The 26,159-nt window shown below is 39.4% G+C and overlaps 1 protein-coding gene across 1 annotated transcript; it reads right to left on the bottom strand.

Moving 5' to 3' along the window:
• Positions 1–991: 991 nt before the first annotated feature.
• On the bottom strand, positions 992–21,923 carry kcnj14 (potassium inwardly rectifying channel subfamily J member 14). Its single transcript, XM_030749693.1, has 8 exons — positions 21,790–21,923; positions 9,264–9,361; positions 8,605–9,094; positions 8,234–8,346; positions 8,073–8,113; positions 5,839–7,667; positions 4,613–4,930; positions 992–2,720 (listed from the first exon to the last, which is right to left on the bottom strand). The coding sequence occupies exons 6-8, from the start codon at positions 6,898–6,900 to the stop codon at positions 2,451–2,453; spliced, it is 1,650 nt and encodes a 549-aa protein (XP_030605553.1). The 5' UTR covers positions 6,901–7,667; positions 8,073–8,113; positions 8,234–8,346; positions 8,605–9,094; positions 9,264–9,361; positions 21,790–21,923; the 3' UTR covers positions 992–2,450.
• Positions 21,924–26,159: the final 4,236 nt, after the last annotated feature.

The following is a 26,159-nucleotide window of genomic DNA, read 5'->3' as shown; positions in this document are numbered from 1 at the left end:
GATGAGTAAACATGATAAGCAAGTTAAAGATACTTACAGTTTTACTTATTGTTTTACTTTACTTAACATAAAGTGTTTTTTTCTCTATAAATACCTCATTGTTTGGTCACAGTTTCTGTCATCAGCTGTAATAATCACTGAAAATATAATAAAATTTCTCGTGTAAACTGCTAAAGATAAAGATCTTCTTTAGTCTATAGGCTTGCAAGGTGAACTGCAAAAAGTGCAAGGAGAAAAAATAATGACACAACCAATGATTACAACTGAATCCCCATGTTTTATTTCTTCTATATCACAGTTCTCTATCTTCTGGACGTGCTCTGTGCCTGAGGCAGCCTTGAAATGATGTATCTGCAGTCTGCTGGAGCAGAAACCTTTTTCTCTTTCTCTTCACAAAAACAAAACTAAAAACAACAAAAATCCAGAATGGCAGCTTTTGTTGCTTTCATCTCACTATTTCTTTTTAAAAGAGGTATTACAGTATTCTACTATGTGTTTTATACTACATATAAAATGTAAAATAATGTCAACAGTCAATCCAAACCAAACAATCAGTCTGTTTCTTTCTGGTGTGTTTAAAAAAGCCCTATCATAGTAAAGTGATGGTGCTGTTAAGTTCAAGTTACATTTCATGGAAGTGGATGCAGGGTGAAAATGACATGACCTCCTGTGCAGACTATAAATAGAAAATGGTAGCCATAATAGAGAAGTGAAAGGGAAGACACAGACATGGAACAGCATTAGCACTATTTGTAACAAATATGTTATCAATCAAAAGACTGCACCTGATGCATTGAGGTTAACCTGTGCTGTTCCTGCAACACTACTGTGCTTTTGTAGTGTTTCATCAGTGATATTAGTCTCCACATTTAGTGCAAAGTACAAACAAGTTTCTAGGTTGTGCGTCGGACAGGCTGATTATTGGTCAACACTCAATATCACATTGCCCCCCTCACACGTTGCCAACACATTCTGTAATCAAACACTTAAATACTGAAGTGGCATCATTTACTGTAAAATATTATGGTTAAAATAAACAGAAATATTTCAGGTGCTTTGTAATATAACTAGAAAATGCAACTATCACGTAGCCTACAGTATATTACAGCTAAAAGATTCATTCATCAATGCACATTTTTATGGGGATTACTCAGTTCTTTTCTGTCTCAGAACATACCGCACAATAAAAGTGGTTGTGTTGCAAATGCACGATAAAAAAATACAATTCAAGCTCATTTTACACATCATGCAGCTGCAGATGAAGGGCCTTTTGCAAAATCTCTGCTCTGCTATGAAGGCACCACCTACTACCCTGTTCTCATGTTGAGAGAAACCAACTGTAATACATTACAATTATAAGGGAGTTACATGAATTTTTTGAGTAGAGAAATACTGATTTAATTTTCTGTGAATGTGATGTAGTTTCCAGTCAGATCCTCGTCCCCTTCTTGCAGAGTTGCAGAAATGGAAAGATGCTGCATCTGAGTGTAAGTCTCCATTGCTATTAACTTATATTCAGTCTGTACTATCAACATCCATCCAAATGTCAGGACACTTAAAAGATTACAGTATCATAGCTCAGTAACTGTGTACATGAATGCAAAAGTATCACAGCAAAACAATAGCGAGGCTGCTTTTAGTGACTTAAAAACTGACAGGATACTTTGATAGTAGTGCCATAAAAGAATCCATGGTGATTATCACATCTGGATACAGCCAAAATCTGCCCTGATGTATCATCACTATGCTATTTCACTCAAAACAAAATGTTACATTAAATCAAGCAAGGTTTACAATGAGTGAACATTTTTTTTCTTTGCATCATACATGGAAAAAAGCCAAATAAAAAACAACAGAGTAAGTACATTTACATGGCAGAAACTTCTCAAAACCGCTGCTAGTTTTTAGCTGTTTCTCCATGTTATTGTTGCTTTTCTTTGGCTAATCTCAACTACATTCTCAGTCTTCCAGTGTTGGAGTATCACAAAAAGTGCTGTATCAATACTTACCATAAGAAAATAAAATAATAAAGTGATAAGTCAACATCTTAGTGGAATACATTCCTCAGAAGCTAATACACTACCCCCAACAGAAGTCAAAAACTTTCCCAGTCATAAACATGGAGGGGTAGTTGCATGTTGCAGCCACTATAGGGTGCTGTTGCATGCCCTTGCCAGTCAGGAATTGGAGTCAGATGAGTGTGCTGTGGTAGTGATGGGCCAGATGTGAGACTTAGCAGTTTTCAATGATTTTGAAAGATTGCCAGGACCAGTTAGACAACTAGGTCAGCTCCCTAAAAGACTTAATCCCAAACTTGCTACTGTTCCTACTAAATCTTTCTTTCTCTTCTAATCACTGTAAATAGCGTCCTTTCCTATCCTTCATTATACACTGCTTTATTCAAGGCTCTCTCTGCCAGTCGGCCTCCCATCACCATATTTGTTCTTCCTCTAAAGACAGTTTTCCATCCCTTTCCCTATCCCACTGGTTCCGTTGTAGTGGAGATTTTCTGCCAGGGACTGCCTCGGGTTCAGTGGGGAGGCAAACTCAATGTCTTGACCTGGCTCACCATCAGGGGAGGCGAGCTGCAGAGCCACCTCATTCTCATAACAAAAAGATGACCGTGAACTCTGAATGTACTTCTGTTCAGCCAGCTCTTTAGCACTGCAGATAGGTGTGTTTGGGATTTCGTAGGTCCGATGGAAAAATGAGTAGTCCACCTGGAAAAAAGCGTAGAACAGTGACTTTTAATTAAATGCTAACATGCTCAAAATGATGTTGCTATCCTGCTGCTGTTTAATTGAAGAATGCTTGCTGCCATGTAGAACAGGTTTATTTTGGCTGCTTCCTTATTGAAGACTGGTTGCCACAGCAGGCAGGTTTGTATGTTTTATTTGGCAGATTTTTTTTTTAAATGGCGGATGCCCTTTTTGACGCAAATCTAAAGGGATTTGTGTCTCCTTCCAGGATCAAACTGGGGATCTTTCGCTTGTTAGGCAAATGTCTAAACCGCTACATTGTGTTATGTAATGTACAATTATGGTTGACAGAATGTTATTTTTACTGATGCTTAGTTTTAAAATCAGTGTACTGGATATGTTAAATTTCGGATGTTTGGGACCATTGTCCATTTGGCCCGTTGTCTGGGAATCATGGCTGTGGCAATTCATACACTGGATGCAGACATCCTGAATTATACACAGGGGCTTATCTAAAACTATGGACCTCCTAAAGACACTATTAGAAATCAGGAGATCACCAAATTCAAGATTCAAATTAGAGCTTCTTTTAGCAAAATGTTGGACTAGTCAACATACATCTGGATAGTTACATTAATGTAATTCCATGTAGTACACTTACACATAATTTTTAGCACAGCATGTGAATTTTTTTATCTTTTAATGTTTCTTTAAATTTAAAAACTTCTAGATTAACATGCAAAAACAATTTCATTTATCTATCTTTGTTAATTTTCTATGAATTTTTAACTTTAAGATGTCAAACTGTGTTCTTTAAATTAGTGTGGTTTTGTAACAATACAAACAGATAAATAATAATAAATTAAGTTCTGATTTTTTAAAAAAGCCACTAGGTTGACAAGAAACCGTCAGTCTCAATATACACAGAGTTATCAACACAGGTCAAAGATGGAAAGGTCACCAGCATCCTAGAGGAGAAATTTCTCTGGCTAATTGGCCAGGTTGCACCCCACCCCCACCCCCCACCCCGCCTGTGTAGCTGCTCTGAGCGGGGGGTTTTCTTCTCATAGTCGAGGATTTGGGGTGCTGTTTCTTTACAGCCTATGTATCAGAAACTGTTTAATAAGCTACATTTACACACATAATTTTGATAGATATTTGCAAATAGTGAAATTAAGATTAACAAATACTGTAAATATTGAAAATTATAGTTGTTCGTGATTGCATCATTGCTTGGTTTTTGTCATGCACAGCCGGGATTCTCTGTCAGCATTTTTGGCACAATTTTCGCATGCTGCTTTGCATATCTTGTCAAGCCTCTAGGCACATATCAAGCTTCTACTTTGAAGATAGCAATTAACACACATAAACACTAAATAACACCCTGACACATGGCAACTATTATATGAAAACCTAACTTCATGGTTGTTGTGAGTACATTATCAGGGTGCTGGTAGTGCACTGCATACTTGTTAATGTGAACACACTGAAAACACCAAGTGTAAGTATGAATGCATGCGATCTAAGTGTATGACAGTAGACTCAAGGGAAGATATAATTCATATCCATCTTCTGAAGGATATGGTCTTTGTGGAGCCCTTTGAATTTATCCCCTATATTGATTTGACTGGTAACACAGAATGTTGCAGGAGGACTAACGAGTACCGTTAACAAGTTCAGCACCTTGAACGGGATTAAGTAAATTTGTCAAGTACTGTCAGACTTTTAAACATCTATCTCTCTCTTGTTCTTGGCACCACTGAGGCTTGGCTACTGAATGGTAAATGGAGAAACATACTGAACTATCTTTAGCTTGCTTAGCTTCCCTCTTAAAACCCAGATAAAGATGGAAAGAGTTTACCAAGTGTGGTTCCATCTGATACGAGGCTCTCTATCTGTACTCCTGTTCTCACCTGGTAGCCATCTTTCCTCTCAAAGAGCACTGGTTCAAAGCGGTGTCCCCAGAGGATTTCAGTAGCCAGATAGGAGCTACGGCACTGCGTAGTCATGGCTGTGGCTTCCACCATGCCTTCGAGTATGACCACCACCTCCATGTCAGGGTCGTTCTCCAGTGTTTTTTGGTCCATCTCAAAGAAAGGTGACTCTTCATTGATTTCATGGACAATTGTTACAGGCGAGACCAAAAAGATGCGGTCAGTACCAGTGTCAAACCCCACGTTGATGTCCACGTTGTCCAGTGGGAGGTACTCTCCCTCTGATGTCACCCTTGACTGAGAGCAGGTTGGAAACAGAAAGTAAAGTGAAGTCATTATTTGGTCCATAAAAAATATTTTATTACAGCAACAAACAAAAACCAACAGTAGGTTAATCAGTTACACCATGATATCACCTTGAAGGCTATATTGGACAATTTCAAAAGGTAATCTGACAGAAGAATTGTAAATTAATAATCTTATCCTGACCGAATTTTCTAGCATTTGGTTATTATATTCAGCTGAATTTGACTATGCAATTCTTTAGTCACCTTGCCAGTCCATAGGCTTATCACTCACCCAACCCTTACTATGGAACAATATCCAGTTTTAGCACTGAGAATTGTATTGCTTTTATCCTCACAAATTTAATCCCATCTGTCCTGTCTAAACTTTGATATGGTCATGCTATTAAGAGAGATCAAATTCTCTGTGCTGTAGCCTAAATGCACCACAGATTTTGATCCTACAGAAAATCTAGATGGAACATGCATGCAAACTACCAAGATAAGGACAAACATTATGGTAAATTTCAGTTGTCATAGAGAACAATCACCTAACCCACAGAGATACAGTATACAAGAGGAAATGAGATGACGAAGGACAATGGTCCTCAGTTAAAGAATTGTGGGCAAGTTAATCCATGGTAAATCTTCCTAACCCCTGAGGGAAAATAAAACAAGCTCTCATTAACTACGGTCCACAGAATATGGGCCAGATGGTCTCAGCGCTCTCTCTTTCTCTCTACCCTAACCTTTTTTTCCTTTACTGCTCTATCACAGTAGCAACTTCTATTATTTGGTGCATTTTCTGACTTTTCCCTGTCTCTGTTACGATCACCAAATAACTTCTTTGAACTTTTTCATGTTATGCTTGCTTTCTGCCCTCCTTTTTCATGAGTATGATTTTATATTTCTTCCACTTACCTTCAGTAGTTGTGCTCTGACATGTGCTTCTACCAGGTGGCTCTTGCGTAGGTTTCCAACCCTCCACATCATGCAGAGTTTTCCATCTCTCAGCGCTACCACAGCTGTGTTGGAGAATACCAGTGTTTCGTTGCGCTTCTTGGGCTTGGCAATCTTTGCCATGACTGCCCCGATGATGAAGGCGTCAATTATGCAGCCCACAATGCACTGCAAAACGACCGCCACCACCGCCAGGGGACATTCTTCGGTCACACTTCTGAAGCCATAACCGATGGATGTCTGCGTCTCCAAGGAGAACAGAAAGGCTGCCATGAAGCTGTTCACCTGGAAGAAGCATGGCTCCTCAACCACTGCCTCCCTATCAGACTCTCCTCCAGAGCCGGCATCTCCTGATCCCGGAGATGAACCTGAGCTGGGGATAAGCCGAATGGAGAGGTCCCCATGTGCGGAGGCAATGAGCCAGAAGGCAAATCCAAAGAGCAGCCAGGAGAGAACGAAGGAGAGAGTGAAGATGACCAGCATCCATCGCCAGCGGATGTCCACACAAGTGGTAAAAAGGTCGCTGAGGTACCGCTGGCCCCTCTCGCTCATGTTGACAAAGGTGACGTTGCAGCGTCCGTCCTTGCCCACAAAGCGTTGTCGGGGCCGGCGGCTTGAGCGCCTGTTGCGCCGGCGGCTGGTAGTGGAGGGGGAAGAGAGTGAATCCTGGTCTGATGAAGAACGGTCTTCCCCTCTCCCTCCTACACTACCGCCTCTTCCACTCTTTGGCCCTGAACACATTCTTCCTGCTCTCAACCCACTTTCTCCTCCTGCATCTCCTCCAGCTGACTCTCCAAAGGCACCCTGCCTCCGTGCATTGTTGGTGTTGCTCTGAAGAGGTAGAGCTTTGCCATTGAGGGCATGGTTTGGAGAAGGGCTGGTTGGGGTCCCTGACCCTGCTGGGCTCCCCCCTCCGCCAGATGTATCTGCAGCACTCTGTGCTAACCTCATGACCTCCTCCTCCTCCACTGGCCCATCCACCACAGCACTGAAGCGTCGTTTCACACGTGCCGCTCCCATCATCTGCTATTAGTTTTCTGTATTTCTCAGTGTGGCTTGATTAATATATGGCGAATAAGCACCCTGATACTGTCAGTGAAATTATGTGTGGTGCTAACAATGCAGTTGGTCTTTCAATCTCTTTTAATAAAGAGATAATTGTAGGTCCATAGTGCCCAGTGGTAACCAGCAGATAATACCCTCCAAGGCCACTGATCAGTCACTTACTTCAATATCCTTTCCACACCCTTTAATTCAGTTTCTCTGTACAGGTTGTCCTTTCAGTAATAGATCCTCCAGCAAGCAAGTGGGCTTTCTTTTAGGTTCAAGTGCATTCACAAAAAAAACTTAAATCACAGTCACTTTAGTGAAAGAAGGTGAGCTGAAAAGAATGATTATAGTAGTAGCCAGAAGAATCCACCTCCGTGATCCCCCCAGTCTGCAAAATTTCATTTGACAGGGAGTGGTAGAGCTGGCTGACCTCGGCATACACCAGAAAAGCATGCAGGATTGGTTCTATTCAGTTCAAAACAGTAAAAGGAAAGTCTTGAGATTTTGTGCTTGAGCAAGGATCATTTGATTAACACTAAAAAAACTATAAACTGATAATGCAATGGAGCAGGACAATGGGATAGTACCATATTAGCCTAATACTGTGAAGAGATGCAAAGTAAGCACAGAAAACAAAACTACATTCAGGTCAAATGGTACAATAATTTCCGACATGCAGGTGAAAAAGAAAGAAACATGCCAATTCTTACGATCAAACGTGTCTCCAAGTTTTACAATCACTTGGGATGGGCATGAGGAAACAGAGAATACAATACCATCAAATGTCTACTGTTATTATATATATCATTCATAATTCAGTAACAAGATATCTTAATTCAGCTGGCTTAAAATAGTCTCATCACTTGGTGTTGTTGTCACAGATCAAGTAAATGCCATTTTTTTCCAACACTAAGGACCCAACTGAGAAAAAAAAGTGTTTTGTTTGCCATTTGTTTTCCAATCATGTCACAGCTTTAACAATTTCACATTTTCTTTTTAAGTGTCTGCAAAACTGTTTAATGGCCATTGTCAGATTCTTGAAGAAGTATTTTGTGCACTGACTCCTGGACAATATTAAGTTGAAATATGCTGCTATTAGCAATAACAGCAATAACTGTAAATTTACAGCCTCAAAGAAGACATACCTCAATACAGCTCAGCATTACGGCTGAGAAATCACCTATGCCTGACAATAGATTAGAAGAAAGGAAGAGAACAACAGAGAAGGATTATTTGGACTACCTCTAAGGTGACTAAGCTTTAAGTGGAAGATTTAATTGGAGGAAAAGGGTGAGTACACAATCACCTGATTTGATCGATTTTCTACAGAGGTCAAGCTCCAGAGTTGACAGGTCAGGTGTATGTCACAGAGGAAGATTGTAACAGGTTTTGTGGCTTGTTGACTCTTATTCGGCATTCCTGTTTGAACCACAAAAGGCTATTTGAGCATCACAGAGATTCCTCAAACAAGAAGTCAGTTATTTGCAGATATAAAAAAAAACACAAAAAAAAACATGCCAGAGAATCTTTAAAGCGAACCATAAACGACCATCTAATGAACATGCATGACAATAAATTATCCATCAATATATATATAAATGACTATTAAATGTTTAAAGGAAAACATGCAAATACATCTGGTAATGAAAAGGATGTGCTTGTAATGTTAGCATTTACCTTTCCGAACCATTCCCAGAAGAGCTTACAAATGAATCCTGACAAAGTGTAAAAATCATGCAACTCATAATCATTTGGGAGCCAGTGGACAGAATTAGTTTCTCAACCATAACCATGCACCGCTGAAGGTACAGAGAGAACAGCAAAGCAAGAAGCAAGAGCTACTGCTATAACTTTGCAAATACAGGGTAAGTCATTTCATCCAACCAGTAAAAGCAGGGTAAACAAAAAAGGCTACAACAAATGAAAATGGGGGAAGAGATCCCTCCTGAAGTGAGAAGTAACATAGGGGTTCATCTTTGCTTGTGTGTTGACCTCCTTTTTTGACACATATTCAGTAAGAGCACTGAGCTTTGTTGATCTGAGAGAAGGGAAGAGCCACAGAGGAAGGCAATGAAAGTCTGCTGGTTGCTGCGTTCCCTTTACTGAGGTTTCGATGCCTGTTCTGTATCCCTTTATGTTAGGACCTTCATGCCTAACCCACAGCAGACTTTAAAAGAAATTAAAACAAACAAAAGGAACATAAATGTGAAGTAAGTATCAGCACTAGTGTAATTATCATGTTGCCATGTCAACACAGAAAATAGGGAATGAGAAATTAAACTGCTAAAATCTGGGTTATGACAAATATCTAAAAAGGTTGTTGATCAGACACTCACCTTTTTTGTTTACCAAATGCAGTTCATGAATTGCCTTCTTCTTGTGGACAGTCCTAAGATGAAAAACCAGACCTTGTTATGACTTTACCCAGATGTACCTGTGAAGTCAGAGAAAATGAGAAGAGAAACAGAGAGAAAAAAAAATGTGTGTTTATATTTGTATGTTATGTTGCATAAAGACCATCAAATGTGTCTACTGTTAAATAGTTCTAAAACACTTTAATGGCTAAAAATAGGTTGTTTGTTAATACTTTAAGGAGGTAACTGAGTGGCCTCACAGGTTATCCTATCATGAAGAAGCCACTGATGAATTCCAGTTCTATATGGGGGCAACCTCTTTTTAGGTCAGGATACCAAGTGGTACAGAATGAGTAATCATTGATAAATGGTGGATTAAAGCCAATGGACTGGAAAAGAGGGGGTGGGAGGTCTCTTGGGGAAAGAGAATTGTAGCTCAGATGAAGGACCACACTCTTGTTTGGTTGGGGGGGTGGCACTTATGATTATGGTAATCCTACCAAAGGTTTTGCTAATCCTCAGAGGTCTTGCAAATTATCAGTCCATTGGAAACTCTTAGCCTAACCTTAAAGCCTGATTTGATTAGCACTGAGATGGGAACTAATTATTAACAAATCTAGTCAGCCAATCAAGCAACTTGAACATGGCATGGTTGTTTGTGCCAGATAGGCTGGTCTATTTCAGTATTTCAGAAAACACTTATCTGCTGGGATTTTCCCCACACACCCATTGCTAGGGTTTATAGAGAATGGTCTGAAAAAGAGAAAATATCCAGTTCTCTGGGTGAAAATACCTCGTTGACGTCAGAGGAGAATTCTTCAAGCTGACAGGAAGACAACAGTAACTCAAATAACCACTTGTTACAACCAAAGTATTCAGAAGAGCATCTCTGAATGCACACCAAAGCCTGAAGCAGATGGACTACAGCAGCAGAAGACCACACTGGGTGTCACACCTATGAGCGGGAAACTGAGGCTACAGTTCACACGGACTCACCAAAATTGGACAATTTACAACTGAAAGATTGGAAAAACTTTGCCTGGTCTGATGATTCTCAATTTCTGCTGCAGTGGTAGGGTCAGAATTTGGCATAAACTACATGAAAACATGGACCCATCTTGTCTTGTATCAGTTGTTCAGGCTGCTGCTGGTGGTGTAAGGCTTTGGGGCATATTTTCTCAGCACACTTTGGGACATTTAGTACCAATCAAGAACCATTTAATTGCCATAGCCTAGCTCGGTATTGTTGCTTACCATGTCATCCCTTTATGAACATAGTGTACCCATTTTCTTAATTACATCATGGATATGCAACCGACAAATCTGCAGTAACTGTGTGATGCTATCATGTCAATATGAATAAAATATCTGAGGAATGTTTCCAGCACCTTATTGAATCAATACCACAAAGAATTAAGGAAGTTCTGAAGACAAAAGGGGTCCAACTAGCAAGGTGTAACCAATGAAGTGGCAGATGAGGGTATATTGGTATGTTGACTATAGGTTAAGCACATGCATAAATAATAAAAAAACAAAACAAAAAGCCAGTATCATCAGTTGAGCTCTGATGCTATGATTTACTGTTGTGATGCTTAAACAAAAAGAGCAAAGCCTCCATTTTAATGACAAAACTGGACGTTAGTGTTCTAAGAGTAAAAAACAGGTATAAAGATTCAGCAATGCCGACTCTTTCATAATTCACCACAATTTTTCTTAATGAATGAAAAAGCTGGAATCTGGCTAGAACTGTAATATTGTTTTTTATTTTTATTATAGAAATTTAGCTGTAACCTACCGGTGACAGCAGCTTAAGGTAAAAATATCGATCAGTTAAGACAAAGTAAACTTACTATAATTTTTTAGACATATATTGTACACAGATATTTCACCATAAAATGCCATCTGAACAGACAATCTGCAGCCTTTAAAAACTCACTTTAACCTACATGGAGTCCACGTTCCGAATTTAAAGTCATTTCACCTGCAGCACAATGATTCTCACTGAGAAATATTCACCTCGACTATGACAAAAATATTTCATCAGTGCAACCAGTCACAATGCGACTGGTGGTTTTTCTTGTTCAGTTCTTTATCTAAACCTCATATAGATATGCTTTATTTAAAAAGTGGTGTAGAGTAAATATTTGACCACAGAGAAACTTGTTGACAACCTTCCAGATGCCTGAATGTCCTCAGAGTCACAGAGGCTGTAGGAATTTTATGATCAGCTTTAGATGAATCCACAGTGTGCACAGATTAATATCTCTGCCCTTAAACTGATGACAGATTACGCATATTAGCGTTTATGTTAAACTTAATAATTGGGTAAAACACAGACAGACTTCTGCTGACAACATAAAGGAACACTAGAGGTGCACAAAATATACTAATATAACAGTATGGATCAATATGAGTGTCCACTGCTTTGATTAACCTGCATGCAAATGCTGTTTTATACTGCTGGCACAGCTTCATGTAGAAACTGATATACAAAATCCTACAATGTATCAATATTGTGACTGCAACACTGTGCAAATTGTTGTTGCAAATGTTGGAACAATAGACTGAAATCAAACTGATCCATAAAGGCTTTTAAGGTCCTAATTTCCACCAAACTGTGGACTGACTTTATGATTGTGTGATTTATAATTTACGTGATTATGGTGCCCAGTACTCTGTTAATGTAGCAGTCAGTCCTGACCTTGGTTCTTCTACTGTAGCTCCTGCCAATGAGCTACCAAAAGAACAAGCTCTCACATCAGCTATCTCTGGGCTGACTTGTCACTTGACAGCTGACAACATTAGCTTGAGGAAGTGACGAGAGAAGCATGTGTGTGTGGCTGATATGAGAGTGCATGCACGATTGTGTTGTCTAACCTTGTCATGGTGAAGTGGCAAATATCTCAAATGATGTGGGAAAACTGTACGTGTGAAGTTGTCGCTTCCAGACAAGCATCTGATCCACAGTTCTGCCTTATATGATGAAAGCTGGGCAACAATCAGACTATTCATGTTTGTCAGTCCTTTGGCCAAACATAAAGGGTATCATAAAGGGTATTCAAACTGAGCAGAATCCAGCAAGCTAAAAGAAATGACCCTGGAGTTTTGTTTTACATGTGAATAAGTTTGCAGTTCACAGTTGTGTATTTGTTCTATATGTTATTTTGCACAGTTGCAAACGCTCTGGTGTGCGGAATTCTATGTTTTCCTTGTTGTTGTTGGTCCCAATCGCTTCCACTTTGTTATAATACCACTAACAGTTGACTGTGGAATATTTAGCAGCGAGGAAATTCCATGACTGGACTTGTTGCATAGGTGGCATGCTATCACGGTACCACGCTGAAATTCACTGAGCTCCTGAGAGCGACCCATGTAGAAGCAGTCTGCATGCCTAGGTGCTTGATTTTATACACCGGTGGCCATGGAAGTGACTGGAACACCTGAATTCAATGATTTGGATGGGTGAGTGAATACTTCTGGCAATATAGTGTAGCTGTGTTGTACATTTTACTAAATATATTTGGGTTGACAATTTTTCACAGTTTTCCATTTACAGACCTACAATATAAAGTATCGCATAATCACTAATCCACCTCACAGCAAGAAGTTTGTGGGTTCAAAACTTCCTGGAGCTTTTCTATTAAGAGTCTGCATGTTCTCTGTACCTGTGTGGGTATCCTCCCACAGTCTAAAGACATACATGTGGATGCAAACTGAATGTGGATGTGAGATCTTTGAGCAGTCAACAATGATGTCAGTAATGCGTTACTCTAATCTGACTACTTTTTTTTGGTAACCTAACACGTTACTACTTGCAATCCAGTAATCAGATTAACGTAACTTATCCAAGTCACTTTGTGTGACTATTTTTGTAATTTTCCTTAGTAAAAAGATATATTTCTGCTTTCTTCTTCCAACTCGGAGAGTGACGTCTGGCCAATGTGAGAAATCCCGTTTTCAGCATGAGGACAATAATACCACACAGGGACACAAACCTAAACAATGGAGGGAGGAGAGATGCACATTTTCTACTTGGAAATACAGGCACTATTTTGAGTTTGTGTCAGCTAAAGATGACAATATCAAGGTTAGTTGTACACTCTAGCTTCAAAAACACTACGTCAAATTTGAAGAAACATTGGGAGTCGCAGCACGGCACGGTCAAACTTACAGAGCAAGTCCCACCAGGTAGCGCGAAGCAGAGACTATCGCAGGAGGCCCCATAACTGGGTGGTTATTAGATACTGATAATTTTGACAAATTGCAGCCCTGAACCATTCTATATTTGGAGTTCACTGAACACTAAAACATATTAAAGTTCAGTGTGTACGGTCTATTGATGGACTAACAGTGTAACAGGAAAAGTCTTTATGAAAATAGGACATGTTTATACTTGATTACTCTATAAGACTGTGGTGAGGACGGCTAGTAGATAGCTGAGGTTAATGCCTTAAGGGTAAAAGTCATCCAGCCATTTTTCTGCCACTTATCCAGGTTAGGGTTTGGGGCCAACAATCTAAGCAGAGATGCGCAGACCTTCTTGCCCCAGCTACCTCCTCCAGCTTTTCTAGGGGAGTCAGCTGAGAGACATAATCCTGGGTCTGTCCCATGGTCTCCTCCCAGTGTGACATGCCCGAAACCCCTCTCCTCTGCCTGATCACCTCAACTGGCTCCTTTTGAAGGAGGAGTAGCAGTTCTACTATAAACCCTTCCCAAATGACTGAACTCCTCACCCCACATCTCAGAGTAAACCTAGACACGCTTTAGAGAAAGCTCATGTCCTTTGGCTCCGCGATCACAGCTCATGGCCATAGTTTAGGGGAGGAGCGATGATCAACCAGTAAACAATATGTTTACCTTGACACTCGGTTCTCTCTTCACCACAGGACACTGTTTCAGCATCCTCATCACTGTAGCCCATAATAAAAAAAATAATTATCCAGGAAACCCTTATTTTCCTCCAGGTTTGTGAGATGAAGGATATGATGTTTGGACAATTAAGGCTATACTTTGAACAAATACAAAATAAATTTAATCTCCCTAAACATCACATTTTCAGATACCTTCAGGTTCAGGACTTCATAACCAAAAAAAAAAAATACTTTCAATACTAATAGAATGATATTACCAGTGGAAAAAGTACTCCTAGCCCCAGCCAAAAAAGCCAGATCTCATTTTTACAATGTGTTGAATCAAACTGATGTGTTGAATGTAATAAATATTCATAGTGTAGCACAGATGTGGCAAAATGAACTTGGTGTAAATATCAGTGTAGACATAGGTATACAAGACTGCTGCAATTTAAAATTCTGTGCTGTGTGCAAATCTCTCCCATTAACCAACACCAGATGATCATCAGTTTTCACCTCTATGCTTAAAGGGCAAGACCTCAGTAGGAACCTACAGTATACACACTGTGTTTGGTCATAGCAAAAAAATCAATCCCATTAGACATTTTGCAGGATATGGAAAGGATACTGGGAGTGTCTTTGAAAATGGACCATTTATCTCTGCTTTTGGGACATCCAAGTCAGGACAATATTGCTGATACCAGCTTGAATAGACTTTATGATATTCTTACATATGCTGCAAGAAAAACATTTTTATGTCCTGGATAAAATGACAAACCTTCCACTATTTACAGCCTGACACAAAATTCTTATAGAATGCTTTCTCTGGAATTTTTGACTTGCTTGCTTCAATCCTCAAATATGAGAATTTATGAAAATCCATATCTTTGTTTCACTAACACTTTGGTTACTTTGGTGCTTTCAAATCTCATCAGCGACTGAAAACCTTTGGTGCATATTTGCAATAAGGTCACTACTGGCCGCATCTGTCACTGCTCGATTGTTTTATCTTTTGTTGTCTTTGCTACAAGCCTTTGCTGTGTACTACTCGCTTTACATTTACTTATTTTGTTTCTCTCGTAACATTTTCATATTTTTATTTTTTTATACAGAACAGGTTTTGTGTTGGGTGGGGTCATTTGCTGTAACAAATAATGTAACAAAAAATTCAATAAAGATAATTGAGAAAAAAATAATGATCATCCTATGATATGAACTTTTTTAAATAAAGTGTAAACTTACAGAAATACCAGTGTATGTAATTGTAACCCAATAACTGCTGTATAAATGTATCACTGTTTATGTGCTTCTTAATTTGGGCCTTTTAGATTGTATTAATATAATCAATGAGCATAACCACAGGTTGTTAAGGCCAATCTAATTGCATCACATCTCTTAATGCTTGGAATAACTTTAAGCACCACATTAACCCAATGACTTGATAAAACAGGTGCTTTAATGACTGCATTTATCGTTCCCATGCAGGACCACACTAATCCACTCTCACCACCTACTTTCCTGTGCTTTCCTTCACACTGGGTCTCTTATGATTTATTTTGCCTCTCTATTGCACCTCCCCTGTCATTTTTCTATCCAGATTATCTGGGCATATTAAAGTGTTATGTGGCCAGATTAGGTTTGCAAAGAATATGATTCCACTGTCATTGAAAGATGCACTGAATAAACTTCACATTGCACTCTCATCACTTTTCTTGCCTCTTCTGGTACATGGCCAAGCTGTCCTGTTTCCTTTTTTGTTCAAGAACACAATCTGAGCCAGATATTTTCACATCTTATGTTTGCTCTGTTAACTATTTAGATTTTAAGCAGCACTGTGAATGCAATATACAACACAAAACCTAAGCGAGGCTCTACATTGTGAAGCCACAGTAATATAGAGAGACATCAATAAGTCATATTGATCAATGGAGGTCAGAAACCAGGACACAGATTGGGTCTTTGTCTCTCTCTCTCTCAGTGTCCCTTGGCTCAATGTCAAGCCAATTTCTCTCCATGTCTTTTATTTCAGGTTTATAAATTAATCTATTCAACTTTACTTCACAAGGCTGATCTAAATCATGTTCTATATTCACAAAGATGCTTTTGCAGAAACTCTAAAACTAAAACCTTAAAATATAAGAAGCAGTAAATGCATCAACAGTGCTGTGACCTTTTTTCCCAGCTCTGATCAATAGGTTATGTTACGATAGCTGCAGTTGGCAGGTGATCACATTACCAAACAGTAACAGAAGTTACATCACAATATTAAATAATATTATAATTGAATAAGAATTGGGTTTTTAAAAACTTGGATTTATAATGAGGGGACGCTCTGTGGTTATAAGCGGTCAACAGCAGCAATAAAAGGCAAATTCAACATGCACACAAATCATTTATAGAGATATTTCTGCACTTCCTTGTTATATATGGTAATCTAAATGTGATTTTCCTATCACTAAAGCATCTTTGAGGGAGCCAAAATTTCTTTGCTGTAGAAAAAAACCTGGAGAAAGACCGACTTTGGAATTTAAAAAAAAAAAAAAGAAATGGAAACTCATGAGCGGGGCCCAGAAAGAAATTGGCTGAGATACCAGGGGAGCAAAACACCAGCTACTGGTAGATGGAGCAGTCACTTGAGCCTGTAAGACTAGACTGACCAACCTGTGCACTGACTGGATTGATTACAAGAAAGCCTATGACTTAATGCCACACACACATGGCTCCTGGAATGAACAGAACTATACAAGAGGACCCTAAGAACCTTCATCAGGAACTCAATGGGAATGTGGAGAACAACATTAGAGGTCAACTTCAAACCAAATGCACAACTCACCATCAAGTGCGGAATTTACAAAGGAGATGCTCTGCATAGGCCTGAACCCCCTCAGCCAGATCATCAACAAGACTGGCTTCAGATACCGACTATGGAATGGAGCAAACATCAGCCACCTACACTGCATGGATGACATCAAGCTGTATGGCAGGAGTGAACAAGGCATTGATTCACTGATCCACACCATACGGATCTACAGCAATGACATTGGAACGTCATTTGGACTTAAGAAGTGTAGCCAGATGGTAACAAAGATAGGGAAGGAAGTCAGAACTGAGGGGAATGGACTAACAGAAGGCAACATTGCAGACATTGAGGACAGTTACAAGTACCTTGGAATCCCACAGGCAAACGGGAATCATGAAGAGGCCACTAGGAAAGATGCAACCGCCAAGTTGTCAGCTGAATGGGAAGAACACAATCCGGGCAAGCAACACCTACGCCCTGCCAGTTGTCAGATACCCTGCTGGGATAATAAGCTGGCCAAAGGAGGAGATAAAAGCCACTGATGTCAAGACAAGAAAGCTCCTTACTGTGCATGGAGGGTTTCACCCTAAATCCAGCATCCTGAGACTGTACACTAAGCAGAAGAAAGGCGGATCTAGATAAAACAACAAAGGTCCATGAATACATCAGGAAGATGGCCACAAATGATCACATACTTAGTGAATACCTCAGGCAGCAGAAACCCAAGAAAGAAGAGGAGAAAGAACAGGAACCATCATGGAAGGACAGGCCCCTGCATGGCATGTACTTCCGGCAGAAAGAAGAAGGGGCTGATATTGAAAAATTCTACCAATGGCTGGACAAAGCTGGACTGACAGACAGCACAGAGGCACTAAACATTGAAGCACAGGAACAAGCTGTAAGCACAAGATCGATAGAGCTGGGGTCTACCACACAAGGCAAGACCCCAGGTGCAGGCTATGCAGAGATACCTCTGAGACAATCCAGCACATAACAGAAGGGTGCAAGATGCTAGCAGGCAGGGCATACATGGAATGCCATTACCAAGTGGCTGGCATAGTATACAGGAACATGACTTGGAAGTCCTGAGGTCAAAATAGGATACGCCACCAAGGGTGATAGAAAATGGCTGAGCCAAGATCCTGTGGGACTTTCAGATACAGACAGACAAACTGGTGATGTCTAACTAACCGTTCATAATAGCGGTGAACAAACAGTGGAAGAAAGCCGTAGTGATAGACGTAGCAACATCAAGAAGAAGGAACGTGAGAAGCTTGAGAAATACCAAGGGTTGAGAGAAGAGCTGGAGAGGATGTAGAAGGTGACGGTAACAGTGGTCCCAGTGGTAATCAGAACACAATTGGCAGTGACCCCCAAACTGGGAGAATGGCTCCAGCAGATTCCAGGTATGACATCGAGAGCTCTATCTAGAAGAGAACAGTCCTGGGAACAGCTAAGATACTGCGCAGGCCCTTAAGCTCTCAGGCCTCTGGTAGAGGACCTGAGCTTGGAAGACTTGGAGGTAGACTTATGATAAATATGATTTGACAGACTGTATATCAACTCTGTCTGCTTTAAGTGTGACAATTGTTGCAAAACAAACAGCTACTATCAGTAGTAAAAGTATTTCTGTTCGTATAAACAAAATCATATGACTTAGCATGGGCTTAATACATGATGCTATAACTTTGCATTAACTAGCCATGAATTTGCTCTGATATTCAGCTGAAATTACACTAGCTAGCTCCACAGTTTAATCTGAACTTAGGCTTGCCAGCTAGTATATGTTAACAAGTATCTTTAAAAAAATACTAAAACCTGACCCATTTATTATTTAAGTAGAATATTAGATCCATCGATTGATTAATGCCATCTGTGCTATCTGACTAAAAATGGGGGTTCATCTGAAAGATGTTTGTTAGAGAAAGTAATTTAGACAAATGATATGATCATATTTAATATTTTGATATTTATTATAGCTGCTTGCAAATGCAAGTAGCCATAATTTATGTACAGTACCTTACAGCTGCAATTATTAGGCAGTTTTTACACCCAGTGGTATGGGTGAAAGCACACAGAAGCCCTAGCCTACCCAGCAAATGAGCAGTCCCAGAGGCCCCGCTACCAAGATCCCACTATCAAACACCTCAGGAAATGTCCTTTCTCCATGCACTAATGGATCAGATGTATTTCAGTGGAACAACAGGGACATACACAATATTAGACAGGTGCTGGCTGATTACCATTCACAATGATGAAGAAGGATGTGGTGAGGTTGAGCATTTCCTGATGATACGGAAGAGTGAACGTGCTGTGAATATACACTGTGGGACCCCAGCCCATATTAACTTCTGAGTAAGAACAATGCTTGACTCACAACAAAATTTAAAAGAGGTCATAAGGGTTCATAACGCATACTTTTTCCTGGATCCTACCTTACCTACAATGCAGTTAGACTAACACTGGAGAATCTACTGCTAGTAGCTGCTAATGAATTTGAAATATATGCCAAGAGATAAAGACCTTTCCCATTTTGAACTGTTTTCCAAGTGCATGGTGAGGGTTAAGTAGTTACAGATTTTCTGAGAACCAATACGCACACTCTTATAACAGCATGTGATCATAAGCACAAGTATGTCATCATCCTGGCATTCAGCCTTATTCCATCTAATTGAAACTTTACCGCTGCTGGTCCTCCCTCAGCTGCGTGCGGTGACAGAGGTCATTGTGTGATGACAACCGAATGTTAATCTTGGAATTAAGACGGCGCATGAAGCAATGTGGCAGTTAAAACACAACACAGCACTTTTCCAATTAAGAAAATACTCAGAACTCTGAAAAGCACGCAGACAAGACAAGATAATATTCGGCCCAAAATCAATATGTTTACACTGTTGCTAATTCCACTTATACTCACCCCTATTTTATCTCATATTTATTCTGTTAAAAACAAGCAAATAACTGACCCATACTGAAGGGAAAATCCAAAATGTCTGGCGTCCCCTGCCACTCCTAATACACGTCCCCAGAGATATACTAGACATACCACTGCACAAGCCCACTGCATCTACATGCAATGAATACCCACAGCTTTCACTCAATCTGTTCAACGCAAAAACAACAAAGATCAGTGAGGCCATGTGCAATAAAGGGGATACTTTACTATGTACATATTATGAATGAAAGGCCCAGCTGCAACTTAAAAAAAATTGAGATGTTCTTTCTTTTTTTTTTTTTTTAGCAAATAAACTAAAATAATCCTCTTCAGCTTTCAGAAACTGTGGAACACTTGCAAAACAGTCTCAGTTAGCACCTCTATTTCATCTCCCCCTGAAAAATACAAAAAATGCAACCCAGGAAGGGGCAAATGTGAGCGCTGGTTTAATTTCAAGACCCTTCAAGACTGACGATATAAAAATTAACTACGGGGAGTAAAATTACAGGGTATCTCTAGATGAAACAATATGTGACAAAAATAACATTGTGATACAAACAGCATAACAGATGGAGAAGGTATGGGTATAATATCAATTTTAAAAATGTGCATCACAAGCATATGAATACATTTCACAACCTGTTTCAATAAATGCTGACATTAATTCATCTATCTCTTTTGAAAACCCCAAACTTGACTGTAAAATGAAAAAAAAAAAGTTATTTTTGCTAATCAGTGTCTTTATGATATACTTTAATCTACATCTAGAATCAAAACATGAAATGCAACATAAAAACAGGTGTGTGAGTTTACCAGCAAGGGGTTTTTACCAAAATATGCCATCAAAGTGTATTATGGGTGACAGATCCATGATTTTTGGAGTTAGCTCCATAATGAGCACAAATACTGGGGATGTTAACCTCTGATTGTGTTCCTTTTTTCTTTCCCATGTCACTCCATGTCTCCTAACTTTATGGATGTTGCTGAACTATCTATCCATTAATATCTTTAGCTATAAGAACAAACTGTCAACTTTCTTCTGCTCATGGTCAGTGTTAACTATTTACGCACTGACAATTTACCTTATTTTGCTTTACAGTCATTTTAAGGCTATTTATGCTGTTTAAAAACTGCCTGTTGAATTGATTTAGACTCCATATATAAACAGATCAAATGTTAAAATGCAATCAGCTGGGTGAAGAAAATGTTATCTCATAATCCTGTACTTTGGTCCAACCTCTGGTCCGACCACGTGCCTCCCTGAAAAATCCTGAGCCATGCCATGTCATTTGATTTAAAGTCGCTGTATCTATCAGTGCTACCTGTGCTACCTGCAGAGAAACCTGCTAAGAAATTACGAGAGACTACATGTGTGTTCACATTTTTACTCATTTGTTGTTAAGTATTGCCTCATTTAAAGACCCTTTTCAAAATAGAGCTGTGTTTCCTATCAGGTCATGACTCACAAAGGCAGAAAAGGATTAAAGTTTGGGTGCACCAAGCTCTCTGGCTACCTTCTCTCTCTGACATTATTCTGACTTCTTAATTTGTTCATCCAGTAATCCTCTGGTTCTGCACACTAAACTATGCATTAAGGTAAAAATACATCACTTAAAATGTCTGCAAGGAGACATTTAAGGCGAATAAATTTGCCTGTAACACATGACCTGACAGCTGCACTCTAGTTAACAACACCCAAGCTGCAGAACTGATGATGCTTTTTAGATCGGGTATTACAGTAAAATATCACCTAGTTTTATATTCCACTACAGCTTTATAGGCTGCTTACTGACATGAAGCTACTATATGTACAAGATAAAGTACAAAATAATTACAATATGAATAATTACAATCACAGGCTACCCTGTAAACATAATTAGTGTTTGAGAACTTCATGCGCGGTGAAATTCAGTCAGCACTTACCCTCCGCTAATAGCGTCCTTCCATTAAAAATCAACGACGTCACTTTTTTTGATTTCCTTATTAAACTCATCTTATTTGTCTTTTATTTTATTTATTTATTTTTTTTAATGAAAAAGTACCGCGCGAGCTGACCCGTGCTGACGATCTGTCCGCGAGCCCTCGGGTCGCTGATGGGCGCGTCCACGCTGCCATGCTGTCTGTTCCCAACAAGACACAAGTACGCGCCTCACCGAGATGCCAGCGTGACCTTGTCACACCAGCCTCTGAATTACAGTTTACATGGGTAATCTGCAAACTTGTATATTGAACTGAAACACCGATTATTTTATTAATTCAAGTCGTTTTTAGTGTTCATTAAAGGAGTCAAAAATATTATAAGAATAGCCAATTAAACAAGGAAGATTATTATTATTTTTTTTAATTTGCACATAATAAACTCAATTAGCTGCCCCACTGGTGTCGCTCGTGGATCCTGATAAAATAAAATAAAATGAATAATAATTAATATTTGTGAGCTCTCTTTTCACCTTTCCTGTGTAGCACATTTTTATTTGAAATTAAATTTACTATAAATTAAGTCAAATATGTGACCATTATCCAGTTATTACAAAGAACAATTTGTAGGCCATATTAATTAATATTTATGTTATTATAATTTTTTACGCAAAGGTTTACATTAAAAGTGCCTACTGTCTTTACTTTTAGCCATAACAACAAACCAAAATAAATATCTAAAAGTAAATTTTAGGGACAGACAGAGCGCATCAGACAGCAACTATATAACCAGAGCATTGAGTTGACTAGTTTGTTTGTGTGTGTGTGTGCGTGCATGCGTGCGTGCGTACGTGTGGGTGGGTGTTTGTGTTTACTAATCTGATTTAATCTCAGTTAAGGAGGCCAAGAAATGACCCATGTCATAAGCTCAGTCATTCTATGGAAACAGGGATCAGATTGCGATGCAGCCGTCACAACAATCAGCTGCATCCAACGATGGGAACCCATACACCTTTGGATGTTTAAACCTAACGCTGTGCATTTATCTGTTTCACACAGAGAATGCTGAAGCTGTCACGAGACAAACATACCATGGAAAATCAAAATGTCCTGACAAGTGAAAATGTTTAATCAATGTTATATATATAGTTTCCCATTAGATATACAAAGAGACAGTGTGCCTATTTAAAAATAGGATAAGTGTTGGTGTAAAAACACTGTTGTAACTGTAATTGACTGATGGAAAACTGTCCGGGAGGAGGGGCAGAGTCACGCAAAAAGAGAGTGACGTTTGATGGCATGGTGATTGTCAGGCTTTGTGAACAATCAGAAACACAAGAGGTTTACAAAGAAACAGCAGATTTTCATTAAGGCAACAGAACAGCAGGTTTCAAAATCAATTTCAAGGTGTTTCTTTATAATTTGTCTCCTTTGAACATGGTTACTGGGGTTGCCTTTTTGGCCTTTATGTTTAAAAAAAGCACATACCTCTGAAAGCTAAATCAAATAAGCGCTGCTGGTTATGGGTGTTATGGTGGCCTCTCTCAACTCCCTCCTATTTCCACATAAAAGTAATTAAAATAAAACCTGAAAATAGTTAAAAACATGCCCAACTGTCTTCTGTAGCTGGACCTTTTTGTGTTGTGTATTTAACTGATATGATGCTGCTAAATTGTTGCAGCTGCTGTGGCTTAAAACAAACAGTGAGAAATATGTACATCTGGAACAAAACTTTCCCTTTTACTTGTTTGGCAAGTAATGATGCATAAAACCACCAGCAGTGCTCATTTCTAACTGCTAACCAGTGAGCCAACATTTCCACTGTTTAGCTTTAAATATGGCTTACCTTCAGAGACTAATATTTATTGTACAACAGTAATTTGGAAAGGTGATGTGGTGCTTGCTTGACTTTGGTTTTTATAGTTTAGAGGGAAATATCTGCAGCAGGCTGGCAGTGTGAGGAGGAGATCAACCACATATCTGAGGTTCAGGCAAATACTGTGTTGGCAGACACTGGTTTGTCCTCACTGAATCGTTGCATAATTAGACTGTTATTATTATTGGATGAATACATAGGGCTGCAGTACTGAATCTAAGCCACCAGTGGGCAGATTAAAACAATTTTTGCTTCCATCAGCAAGCCTGCAGTTTAAAGTACTTGAAAGTTTTACACCCTAAACTGATGATTAGCTAATCCGACTGCAGGGCAGCAAACTGACCAGTTGCAACGCACACCTGGTTTCTGGGAGTCTAATTACAGAGAAGGATTACAAATCAAGAGCTGTACAGATGCTAAAGGAGAACTTCACACCTTAGGTGTTTTCTGACTTGAAAGAAGGTAGACAGAGGGACATTATCCCTATTTACACATGTAGTTTCATAGAAACGCTTTTAAAGGGTTACTGTTTGTAACATGTGGACTGTTATGGAGGGTTTTCAATTGGAAAAAAAGAGTTTACTTCATTTATTTATTTTAACATGTACAGCATCTCATGTGATGACATTGTTAAACAATCCTGCTTGCTAAGCAACAGTCCAGTTCCCGGCTGGCTGCTACGATAACGTTCCACATGGGCCTGTGAAAGGCTGATCTGATTTCTGCAGATGGAGCAGCAAACTCCGGCTCAGTGTTGTGTAACAAGTTCCAGATTTTGTCATGGTCGCACAAGGTCCAAATCTAATGCTCTGTGACTCAAGGAGTAGGCACATACTTGTTCAATGTGTGGTGTCTGCCCTCTGCAGACTTAATTCAGCAGCTGACACGGAAGACAGATCTTCTGCACTCTAAAACCAAAAGATATTCAGCTTGTCATCATAAAAACTATTTTAAAAAAAATGCATGGAAAAAGTGATTTATTGCAATTTTTCCCTTTTAATATAAAAAGGTTTCAAGTTTTACAAAAGCATTTCTGCCCATCAACAGTTAATTTCAGCTCTATATCATTTAAACAATCAAGAATTGTTTAATTCTTCTTAATTAATATGACTAAAAATAAATGTAAGAACATAAAAAGTGAAATTTTTGATGTTTATATAGTTTACATAAATGTATCTAGTTTAAATTCATTTGTTTTAAAACACACATTGTGTTTCTTATTTAAAACAATATATTTATATAATAACAAAAAAATCTTTGGGAGATAATCAAAACATTATATTACTTGACCTGATTTCTGGGGTGGGCAGCACGGTGGTGCAGTGGTGGGCAGCACGGTGGTGCAGTGGTTAGCACTGCTGCCTCACAGTTAGAATAACATCTGGAAGGCCTGGGTTTGATTCCACCTTGGCCCAGGCCTCTCCCTCTCTCTGTGTGGAGTTTGCATGTTCTCCCCATGCTTGCGTTTCCTCCGGGTACTCCGGTTTCCTCCCACATTCCAAAGACATGCACTTACTGGGGTTAGGTTAATTGGCTAATCTAAATTGCCCATACCATAGGTGTGACTGAGTGCGTGAGTGTGAAAGGTTGTCTGTCACTCCGTGTTGGCCCTGCAACAGGCTGGCGACCTGTTCAGGGTGTACCCTGCCTCTCGCCCTATGACAGCTGGGATAGGCTCCAGCCCCCCCGCGACCCTTAACAGGATGTGCGAATGGATGGATGGATGGATGGACTTCCATTTCTGTGTGAGTGCAAAGTGGATCCACAGGTTCAAGAACATTTTCTACATTCAAATAATTCTTTTGACCACTGAGCACAATCACAGGGTTCTCCTTCAAAGATACAAAAACACATTTGTCTGCTAAAGTCTGCAGTTCCTCAATAATAATGTTGTTTCCCAAGTGGTTGTGTTGAAGTAAAGCTTATCATGTTTGTTTTATCATACTGGGTTGTGTGTTCTGTCCATTTCTGGTATTTCTTTTAATTTATAAAGCCTTGCATAAACTAGAACATCTATGTACATGTATTTATTTATTAAAAATTCACAAGTAGGAAATTATGTGTTAAAAAGCAGGCTTATCCGAGCTCACAGCCACCCCTGGGTTTCGTATTGAGGGAACAGAAGAAACAGGCAGGGGGCTGGGGGTGCACACTGGGGATCAATAACTCATCACAAGTTGTGAATCAGCCCAGTCCAACAACTATTTGTCATACATGCAAATGTCCGCCCATTTAATCAAGGCTACAAGATGAGGACTGTCCACCGGCAGGCAATTTCTTAGTCAGTTTGCTCAGAAATGGTCCGCCTAATTAATGAAATGAGTGAGGAAAGCAAGGACAGCCAAGAAAATGTTAGGGCGCTGTAGGGTATTTGTCATTTTGTGACTAGGGACTGATTGGATAGTGTTACAGCCCCTTCATTTGGGTGTCCTGTAAAGATAAAGATATACAGAATAATAAAAAAATAAATCAAGCTTCCTTTTGTTTTAAAACCCCAATG

Source organism: Archocentrus centrarchus, chromosome 16, assembly GCF_007364275.1.
Source record: "Archocentrus centrarchus isolate MPI-CPG fArcCen1 chromosome 16, fArcCen1, whole genome shotgun sequence".
In the NCBI taxonomy this organism is placed as follows: Eukaryota; Metazoa; Chordata; class Actinopteri; order Cichliformes; family Cichlidae; genus Archocentrus; species Archocentrus centrarchus.
This window is presented reverse-complemented; position numbering and strand designations above follow the sequence as displayed.

Bases quoted from the DNA above. Each gene is read 5' to 3' on its own strand.
- kcnj14 (XM_030749693.1), bottom strand. From the start codon at position 6,900: ATGATGGGAGCGGCACGTGTGAAACGACGCTTCAGTGCTGTGGTGGAT. The intron at 4,931-5,838 runs GTAAGTGGAAGA...ACCTGCTCTCAG, and splicing joins TCAGAGCACAACTACTGAAG to TCAAGGGTGACATCAGAGGG. The intron at 2,721-4,612 runs GTGAGAACAGGA...GCTTTTTTCCAG, and splicing joins AGAGGAAAGATGGCTACCAG to GTGGACTACTCATTTTTCCA.